This window comes from Clupea harengus, chromosome 12, assembly GCF_900700415.2.
Source record: "Clupea harengus chromosome 12, Ch_v2.0.2, whole genome shotgun sequence".
Lineage (NCBI taxonomy): Eukaryota > Metazoa > Chordata > Actinopteri > Clupeiformes > Clupeidae > Clupea > Clupea harengus.
Genome location: NC_045163.1, coordinates 19,969,941 through 19,980,288, shown reverse-complemented (window position 1 = coordinate 19,980,288; position 10,348 = coordinate 19,969,941). Strand labels below are relative to the sequence as shown.

General features: G+C 42.3%; 2 protein-coding genes across 2 annotated transcripts; one reads left to right on the top strand and one right to left on the bottom strand.

Moving 5' to 3' along the window:
* The first annotated feature begins 1,687 nt into the window (after positions 1-1,687).
* Positions 1,688-6,783, top strand: aqp7 (aquaporin 7). Its single transcript, XM_012830066.3, has 6 exons — positions 1,688-2,422; positions 3,330-3,456; positions 3,620-3,757; positions 4,309-4,427; positions 4,786-5,003; positions 6,111-6,783. Exons 1-6 carry the CDS (start codon positions 2,282-2,284, stop codon positions 6,298-6,300), a joined length of 933 nt encoding a protein of 310 aa, XP_012685520.1. The 5' UTR covers positions 1,688-2,281; the 3' UTR covers positions 6,301-6,783.
* Positions 6,784-7,078: 295 nt separating this feature from the next.
* On the bottom strand, positions 7,079-10,271 carry tpgs2 (tubulin polyglutamylase complex subunit 2). The gene is made up of 7 exons (XM_042709350.1): positions 10,059-10,271; positions 9,670-9,749; positions 9,450-9,537; positions 9,085-9,216; positions 8,507-8,620; positions 8,097-8,260; positions 7,079-7,678 (listed from the first exon to the last, which is right to left on the bottom strand). The coding sequence occupies exons 1-7, from the start codon at positions 10,132-10,134 to the stop codon at positions 7,454-7,456; spliced, it is 879 nt and encodes a 292-aa protein (XP_042565284.1). The 5' UTR covers positions 10,135-10,271; the 3' UTR covers positions 7,079-7,453.
* Positions 10,272-10,348: the final 77 nt, after the last annotated feature.

The window sequence follows — 10,348 nt, the reverse complement described above, 5'->3', positions numbered from 1 at the left end:
CCACTATGGGGAACTTTGTGGTACTGCAGACAAAATTAGGTTTAATTATTGTGGTGCAGAACAAAAGTCTTACAGAGTCTGAATAGTTTTTCATAAACTTAATAGACTGCATAGACTACATTTTGTGAAGCTACTTAGATGCTATACAGACATTGCATAAATGGCTGAGACAATAGCAGAGAGAAAGACAAAATCTATGGAATCCCCTGTGGAATTTGTTTTCTCACGGAAAATCCCAAGCACAGACAGTACTAACAGTCTGATTGATCTCCTTAACATTGGCTGTGACATGTGTCATACCCATCTAAGGGGTCTTGCTGTATTTTTCCATAGCCTCAGTGAGGCCTATGGTGGGCTAGTTAATGGCAAACCGTCACAAGTAGGTGCTATCTTATCTTCAGAGAGAATGGAATCATAATCATTGTTCAACGTAAGATTATACAAGTATCCCAAACAACTCATTGAAGGGAGATGAAGACAGTTGTTTGTCAATGTAGATTAACTAACCTTTTTAGCAGTTGGGGTCACCTTTTTTAATTTTCATGACAAAATGATTTCTGCAGTTAACACAATGGTTTGATTTGAGGTGCAGTCATAAAGTCACTTCAGTGACTGACAGCTGGAGTTGGGGGAACCTTGTGTGACCTCAGCTTGAGGTCACTGCCTCCATTGCAGGAAGTATATTGATATTACTACAACTATAAAATATACACATTTCCCCCCATTTGTTCAGTTTTTGTGAACAGACTTGATTATCAGCATAATGCTGAGCATTAAAAACATTACAGATAATAAGATTATAAAAGAAAACAGGACAAGAACTATCATTTACTACTACAACTAATTGAGAAGGATATTCATTTTACAGTGTGAGGTGCACTGTTCTGAACATGTGTTTCTTTTTCTTTGTCTTTCTGGAAAAGATATCAGCAAAATAAATGATGACCATACATTGAAATAGCCCGTGGGTCACACAAACGCTATCTTACTGCACCAGCCGCAGTTGCAGCAAACAGCACGGGCAACTCCCTCATAAAGAGGAGTAAGCCTGGCATGATGTTCCAACTCAAAGACCTGAGCTTAGAGTCCTAACCTCATATGAACAGCTCTGCACCCAAATGATTCGCTGTAATAATTCTTCAGTTAACATCACATTATTTATTTCCAGACTTACAGGTAATTGACTCTGGACAGTGATACTGCTCCTACAGGTGTCACATAATATATACTCATGTGTCTGTGTTTTGTGCCCTCTTGCAACAGAAGGTTAATATGACCATTAATCGATTTGTCCTCTCACGTCAGTAAACTCTTCAGAGGTTTCCCAGGTCATCTGTGTTAACAGATCAATAATGGAGAGATTTGAATGACTGCAGAGACGTCATGGTATGATATGTGCAATCACTCACAACTTGAATCTATACCATGCCTTACTTTGTGTACTGACCTCCTACAGAAAATGCCCATTCATGTGGATTGGGAATGCATATGTAGATAGGACAATATGAACAAATTAAAACCTGAGTTTTAGCATGATGAAGGAGGGTAGGCAAAGAGGAAAGAGGATATCAGGCTTGTTCAAGCGGAACACATGGCACACATTGTGTGTGTTTGTTGGATCCTGTAATCATCTATCCCCGTTTGCAAATTCTTTGGAACGGTTCAAACAAGAGAAGTGTGTGACAACGGTCATTTTGCTATGGAACGGAAAGCGAGGGTAACGTCTGGGACTTAAAGCTCGCTGTTACGTGGCGGGGTTTGGATGGGACTGGTCCAAGGTCATGGTCAAAGACTGCCAACGCAAAGGTCGTTTTACTGTTGAGGTTGACAGAATTGTACCTACAATTGGTGTCGTAATCACTCATGTATTCATGTTATAGGTCGCCTGTAGCCTATGTTATGCTAGCAGCACCACTGGTGAGAAACTGACCAGACCTTATAGAGAGCTTTTGTGCCCCCAGTCCCCTAGTCCATGTGTGGCTGTGTACATATGGGACTGACTGCCGTCTGAGGGGGTGGGGCAGAAGCTATATAAGGGGGAGACTGCCCTCAGAGCACTCAGTACTTAAAGACAGCGGTTGAAGGGAGAAAGATCAAGAGAAAGAGAGAGAGAGAGTGAGTGAGAGCACGAGAAAGGCGAACAATACACAAATCCCACCGGGGAGTTTTGGAAACCATTGAAGGATTTTGGGAAGACAGATCTCACAAGAAGCAACGTCAATTGAAAGGACTTGGACTTGCTGAACAGAGAGAGTGACAGGAGAACTACAGCACGCGAAAAATGAAGGATTCCCAGAGCATGCTGGAAGAGGGACGCGCAGGGGAACAAAAGGGAAGCAGAAGAGAGGCCCCCATGGCCTGGTTCAGGAATGAGGTTGTCCGGGTGGGGCTGGCCGAGACACTCGGCACATTCGTTATGATGGTGAGAGCTTGCCCTGCAACCAGCAACTTTATACAACTCTTGTTTAATTTTATTGAAGTGCATAACATGATTTGGAAATGCTAGACATGTATAAAAAAAAAATACATTGAAATATTATTCAGGCATGATCAAAAGGGTTTTACATTTTTATCAGAGTGATATGAAGAATTTCGACATATACATTTTCATAGCAGCAGCAATGGAATCATAGCCTTGAAGACCAGATAAAAGCTATGAATTAGTCAAAAATAAGTGTACATTTATGAGGTCCCCATTTTTATCTTTATTTGGTTTGTGAGCTACCATAAAGATAATGTGTGAATGTCTGTGTGACATTATAACGAGAGGTGGGATGTCAAGGACAGTGTCATGCCACATTATTATTATGTTGGCAAATGTCTTGCTCTCGAGCCTCCCACTGTTGGCCAGAACACCAGGTGGAAACTGGTGACTTAAATGGCATGCCACCCTGGCTGTCGCACCCACACACCCACAAACTACTGACCAATCACAAGACACCCTTTGTGGGTGTTTGCAAGTCTGTCTTTGTGTGTGTCTATTCTTAGAGTAATTACAGTGTCACCGAGAATGAAGCTGACGCACAAATACTACATTTCTAGGCCAGAACATCATCTGACATACATTCTCCTTGCTGGAATTTTCCATGTGTACTCACATGTTAACTTGCGTTTGGGTTAAGACTAAGGTCGTAAATGTAACCTCAGGGTTGTTTCCTTCTTGTGACCGTTCTGGATTTCATATTTATTTTAAGTGAAAGTAAAAGTAAAAAAATCATCCGTACCCTTCATTAAATGTGTACTGTGTGAGGTCTCTGAAATAAAGGTGATAGTTCTTTCTCAATTAATACTAACTGTGTGGTTGTGGTTGGGCTTGTTGATTGTTTCAGGTTTTCGGGCTCGGTTCAGTGGCTCAGGTGGTCACAGGGAAGGGAGCGTTTGGGGAGTACCTGAGCATCAACCTGGGTTTCGGGATAGGTGTGGCGATGGGGGTACACGTAGCTGGCAGCGTTTCTGGTAAGTAATGCAGAATTATGTATATCCATTGTTTTACTGGTAGTACAATCTTCCTCTGAATTTGTATTCATCCTTCAGGTTCAATGAGTAAAACCAATATACCGGTAGTTACCACAAATAAACAAAGTAACAAAGTAAAAAAAAATCTCTCTCTCGTTCTCAGGTGCCCATATGAATGCAGCGGTCTCCTTTACGATGTGTGTCTTTGGCCGTCTGAAGTGGGCGATGCTTCCTTTGTACATCACAGCACAGTTTCTGGGATCTTTTCTAGCAGCTGGAACAGTCTTTGTCCTCTACTATGGTATGTGTGAGCCTCCTAGTCATTATGTGTTTATACCCTAACATCTATTAGGTATTTCCCAGGTGATTGTGAAGTTGCAATGTTGCATTCTGTCATGTAAATGTTTTTGGGATCACAGTTTAGTTATCCTGCTGAAACAAAGAACACTGGTTTTAAATTATACAAAGATTTCTGTCCTGTCTTAGATCTTGAAATATGCAATTATTTCAAAGATTTCCTGGGATGTTTTTAGTGGCTTTAGGACAAATAAGAAAGCCACATTATCTTAACAAATGACATAGACCACCATGTCTCCACAGAAAGCTAATATGCCCTATTGAGATCTACAATGTATCATGTTCAATAGTAACCTCTTTCAGCTCAAGTCGCCATATTTCAGACATAAGTATTCTGTATTAATCGGTCAGTGTAAGAGGGCATATTTCAGACATAAGTATTCTGTATTAATCGGTCAGTGTAAGAGGGCATATTTCAGACATAAGTATTCTGTATTAATCGGTCAGTGTAAGAGGGCATATTTCATTGATCACATCTTTTGTCTGCATCTACAGATGCCATTCATCATTACAGTGAGGGAAACTTCACAGTATCTGGCCCAAAAGCAACAGCTGGGATTTTTGCCACCTATCCAGCCCCATACCTCTCTCTCCATGCTGGCTTCCTAGACCAGGTGAGTGTTGAAACAGGTGTCCATCTCATGAACAGCTGCAACACCAGATCAAAGCACTAGTGACAGGTGAATAGAACCTGCCTTTAAGGAGGTGTATATGGGCAGTTCATAACAGGGACATATTTGTGCTTACCCACATGTCTGTGTACCTCAAAATATACTGTATGATTATGTTTGATAACTGTATTTGTATTAGCAGCACTGGATAACTTAAACTTTAAAATACACCACTTCAACAAAGCATACAGTATAAACAAGCAACATACAACAACATATTCAATATGTATTAAACAACTAATTACAGATGTTCAACAATATCAACAACTTTCAAATGAGATTAAATGAATCTCTCTTGTAGGTGCTGGGCACTGCCATGTTGCTTCTCTGCCTGATGGCCCTGTCAGATCAGCGAAACCAGCCTGCACCCAAGGGCACCGAACCTCTGGCTTCCGGCCTCCTGGTACTGCTGATTGGCATCTCTCTGGGTAGCAACAGTGGCTACGCCATCAATCCCACTCGAGACTTGGCACCCCGAGTCTTCAGTGCCCTCGCTGGATGGGGACCTGAGGTGTTCAAGTAAGGATACTATACATTTGCTTTATGGGAAAGAATGCTAGAGTAATGGGTTTATGGGAAATGTATGCATCTAATACAAAATGTACTGGATATGGATGCTGGGCCCACTTTATAGGGACAGATACTCTTAAGACAGGGTTTGTGGGCTACTGGAGAAACAGGACTCATGGGTGATGGAATTGGGGCAGCAGAGAGCTCAGTAGAGATTTATGTTATAGAAATGGGGATTATGGGGGATGGCTTATGTATACAGAAGGGGTTTAGGAGAAATGTATGGTTTCAGAGAGGGTTTATAGAAAATGAAGAATGTGTAAACTTACAGGCCTTGGGGGAAGATGTTGAGATGGGGTAGAGGTAATTCTGTAAAACAAATAGCCTTTGTATTGTTAGATTTTGGTGGATTTCATATATCAGACACAATATAACTACATCTCAACAACCCCCACAAGTTAGTTTGCATAGCACCAGGCCACAGCCATCAGGCTTGGCGCCTGACCTTTTGTCTATGTTGAGAGCCATCGCACATGGTTCCTGGCTTTTATGTGTCTTGGAGCCAGAGCTATTAGACTCTGATTGTTGGCTTTTGTCTGCAGTCACGACAAGATGGCTGAAGCAAAGACATTAGCATCTATACCTGGTATGACCATATATGGCCCTTGGTCAAACTAGACTTCCCCTTTGACCTCCAGACACACCCATCCCCTCCCCTACACACATATGTTAGTTCTACAGTATAAATGTATGTACATCTCTGTAATGTATGAAAAGAAGGAGAAAGAAGACCGACTCGTTACGAGCAGACGTGTCTCATGCATGCTCGTGTTGTGTCGCGGTGATCGTGGCTAGTGTCTGAATAAACACATTCTTTCGCTAAGCCGTCTTCCACAAGTCTGTTATTCTGAACAAGCTAACTTGAACCAAGCCTGGGCCTCCGACGAATTCGCCGGAGCACAGCAGAAGCTTTCAGTATAAAGGGATTTCAGACCAAGAGATACATTCTTTGGTGAATAACAATAGATAATTCAAAAGGGAACAAAAGGATCTAACTGACCTTGACAGAGGAACAGCTGAAAGCACACCTTTAACCTCTGTGTCTCTGTTCTTTAGGGCAGGCTCTGGATGGTGGTGGGTTCCTGTGGTGGCCCCTTTGGTTGGGGGGGTCTTGGGTGCCCTGATCTACAGGGTGTTTGTGGAGATGCATCACCCCCGCATACGGGCCCAGGGGCCGGAAAACGAGCCAGAACGCGAACCGCTGTACCAGCTGAAAAAAGCCGCTCCCGCTGAAATGTGTGTGTAGACAGCTGTCGGACCCACACACTCGTGCAGTAAGGCTCGGACCAAACAGGTTCTGAGGACCATGGAGAGGCTGGACTTAGACGGGCCATGCTGAGGAAGAGTTGCCCTTGTATGGACACTCATCTCCTTCAGCTCCTTCTCTTCCAATCTAATGTGATTGTTGTCAAGAGATGGGAAGGCCAAACTGTCTGAGTACAAAACCACTCCAGCTAATCGACAGCATACAGCAATGAGGAAAGGCCGGAAGGACATTCGGTTTCTTCGAAAAAGACTGTACGCATCGCTTCACACAAAGGCTGATGGAGGAACAAAGCAGAGGAAAAGTGGCAAAACGGGTGAAGTGCTGGACTGGTCATTAAGAAATTGAGAAGGAGCCACCGTTCCGGAAAACACTGTGCACCACCCTCTCTTCACCTATATTGCCTCAGTTTAGAGCAGGCCACCATTTGAGCAAGATTTACCACCAATAAAAGGAAGAGAATCAGATGCACGGGCTTAACTGTAATTTCACTGACCTGAAGTCAGTTGTTATCCAGTCCACTTACTAGTATTCATCTTTGAATATCAAGTATAAGGAAATGGCTCTTTATAACTAAAGTACATCCATTAGCTTGAACAAATGATGTACTAATCACCGTTATGTGCCTCCACTCTGTCTGTAAACCTTGCAATATATGATACTAGGTGAAGAAAGGAAAGCAAAACATTAGCTGTACAGATTCTAGAATCTATAGCAGGTTGAGAGCCATATTAGAAAACAAACTAAGACTTACCCATGATATGTTTCAGGAATAGTCTTTAATAAATAAATAAGTACAGTTGGGATCCAACATAAGTTAGAGGTAGTGAACAAACATTCCTGTATTCAGAGTTTATCAGACAGACTGGGAAACCAGTGACTAGGAGTGTGAAGCGATAACTAATGATAACAAAATGCATATTCTTCCAGTTAGGTGTATATACATAGATACATCCTCACTCAAGGACAGCAAAATAAACGTGATTCTCATCCATTGGAAGTGACGCACAAAATTACTTTTAAGATACTTTAAGCCCTTCCAGTCAGTCATTTTAAAAACACATTCCGCTCCTTGCATACCCACATAGCTTAAATAGCTTAATAACACATTCAGTGCTTTATTGCCTTTATCTGGTCATCGTTTTAGCACACTGAGTCTCCCTGACACCCCATGTCCTCTGGATGTGCCCCCAGAGCCCGTGGAGGATGCCTGGGCGGGAGGTTTCTTTTTGGGGGGCGGCTGCTTGGCTCTCCCCCTGAAGGCTTTGGCCGGGTCCAGCTTGTTGAGCAGTGGCTCACCTGCACTGTCCAGGTGAGGTTCTGAGTGGAAGGTCAGGGGTTGGTAGAGGGCAGCCCATTGCTAGGGTGAGAGGGAGATGGAGTAAGCTATAGTGAGAGAGCTATAAAAGCAGTTCCCTAGCACTGGTAACTCAGTTATTACAGTGTACTATGGACTGGTAAATGTGTGCAATCTCTTATATGACTTGAAACTTCTGTATAAAAGATTAAATTAACTTCAGTTAGCGCTGTGTTTGCATTATACATCGAATGTATTTGAAGTATATATTTTGTTTCTACTAAGTCAATAAATGTATATTGAAATGTTCCTCTGGTTGTTGGTTGCTGTTAAACATTTAAATACATTTTAAACATCCTTGGCACTGCAAAAGATCTCTCTTTTAACAAATAAAAAAAAAAAACACATTACTAAACCATAGCAACTATCTTTTGATCGAAGAAAGCTTGACCTGCCACCTGCGCACCCTTTGACCTCTCACCTTGGCCTGTGGGCTGGGCCCATATGGGGTGAAGTTATACTGCCACTCAGGCAGGCCCAGGTGTGTGATCATGAGGCGGTAGTAGGCGGTGAAGGAAGGGGTCAGGTAGTGCCAGTAGAGCGAGCGATCCAGGAACCACACATCGCACTGCTGGGTTACCTCATCTACACCAGACACAGGAGACACAGGACCAAACAAGAAAACTGATAAATATGTGTCAGACAACTCGGCCATTGAACCTGTTTCTAAGAGGTGAATGAGTATTAACACTACATTTTATAGAGCAAAAAGTGAGATTCTGAGTGCAACATGTCCTACTCATTTCATACAAATAACACCAGTAAATGGGAACTTTAAACGTACTGCTGCCTAAGGATGCTTTGTAATAAATATGGTTGTGCGGAGACTACCTTCTGTGCAATTCTTGTAGACCAGACACACCTTCCCATTTCCCGCACATGGGTCCAGCTCAAAGATCCGACTGCGGGAGTCAAAGTGAGGCTGCTCTCGTCCAGTCTCAGCATCTGTGAAGCACAATATCCCTCTAATGATACGACTGCAAAGGACTATTTCCCTATGGGCCAGTTTGTGGTGACGGACAAAAGCAGGAAAGAAACAAACAATGAATGGGGAATGTTTACACAGACTACTCAAATCTAATTGATTTGTACATCAAATTAAAATACATCGTTATACCTTTCATGTTTGGGTCAATATTTGACATTTTCAACTTATTGACTTACTCCGTTCAAGTATTGGGATTTTAAAAAGAAATTGGAATAGTCTGCAGTGTGTGTGAAAATAGCTTCGGTACACTGTATTTCTTAAGTGAAAATGGCCGTAAATGACACGGCCAGTTAGATTAAAGTTAAGAGCTCTGACTGTGAAGGTTAGATGATCGCAGGGCTAACAGGACATGGAACTTTTTAATGTCAGAATCTTCTGTTCACATTGCCCTCCATGTTGTGGAAGTGTTCCGTCATCTCACCTTCCGTCTCCCCATCAGAGTCCAGATCAGCGATGGTGGGCGTGCTGGGGAGGGAGAAAACTGAGGATTGGCCGAGCCGCCGGAGTTTGACCACACTGTTAATCACCATACAGCCCACAGACACACACTCATCTGTAACATCATAGAGGTGTCAACATTAGTGGTCAGAGTTTTATCATAATAATAACAACGATAATTTACATAATCACTTTTGAATTTAGCTTGGAAAACTGAGCTTAGTGGTCATCCATTGTACATGCAAACTAAATCACAATGACAGTTGATCAGATAGCAGGTATTTTAAACGTGTAGATGTACTGGAGGCTGGAAGTTGGCAGAAATAGGAAAATGACCAGGAGACTCACTCTCAAGCTTTGAACTCCAGGTCAGAGTGAAACCATCTGTTGTTAGATAAAAGTCTCTGAGATCCTCAGGCAGGGCACAGGCGTTTTTCTGGTGGACAAGGGGCATTGTCAGAGAGAAGGCTACTTTTTGAGTATGGATTATCGAGAAAGAATCCTCGTGATATAACTGATGACGTTCACAGACAAACACGTTCATTAGATAATCTGTGGCTCAATGTACCTGCTCCCATGACAGCAAACACCGTTTCTCTGCAGGTTCTCTCTCTGCGAAACGCACGTCTATGACTCCAGGAAGACTCTCTGTGGTTGACATCAGAACATACATCACATTGTAATACAGCTGTACGCTCAGAGGAGGTAGATCTGCGTAAATCTTAAATGGCTTAGTATGGTCAGTTATTTTTAATGCTTGGACAAGAAACATACATGGATCGGTCAAATTAGGATTGCATATCGATTCATACACAGATACTTAGATATCCATCGGCTAGCAAATAATAGCTTAATTTCAAACTTTTCTTGACATTAGCTTGATAACTAACTTGCTAGCTTGCTGCCTCAATAGCTAGCTGCCAAAGACAACATTTTCAATGAGCAAAATAATCTTACCAAGTACTCTAGTAACACCAAGTGTCAGTCTTTCAATAAAGACTTTATGCGCTTTCTCATCTTTTGACTCCTCCATCCCTCTTACAAAACGTACATTAGCAAATGATTACCTAGCTCAATGACTAAATTAAAATACAGAAATTTCATTCATTCTCTGTGAGCACGGCAGCACGCCAGGGAAGTGACCAGGAAAGAAAACATTGCCTGTATTTGTGAGGTCATAGGGAGTTGTAGTTTCTACCTTTTCCAGTAACTGCAGGTTTGGGTCATTGGTAGAAATGTTGAATGAC

Coding starts and splice junctions, on each gene's coding strand:
- aqp7 (XM_012830066.3), top strand. CDS start 2,282: ATGAAGGATTCCCAGAGCATGCTGGAAGAGGGACGCGCAGGGGAACAA. Junction 4,428..4,785: donor ATGCTGGCTTCCTAGACCAG/GTGAGTGTTGAA, acceptor TCTCTCTTGTAG/GTGCTGGGCACTGCCATGTT. Junction 5,004..6,110: donor TGGGGACCTGAGGTGTTCAA/GTAAGGATACTA, acceptor TCTGTTCTTTAG/GGCAGGCTCTGGATGGTGGT.
- tpgs2 (XM_042709350.1), bottom strand. CDS start 10,134: ATGGAGGAGTCAAAAGATGAGAAAGCGCATAAAGTCTTTATTGAAAGA. Junction 9,538..9,669: donor GTTTGCTGTCATGGGAGCAG/GTACATTGAGCC, acceptor CTTGTCCACCAG/AAAAACGCCTGTGCCCTGCC. Junction 8,621..9,084: donor CTCTGATGGGGAGACGGAAG/GTGAGATGACGG, acceptor TGTGCTTCACAG/ATGCTGAGACTGGACGAGAG.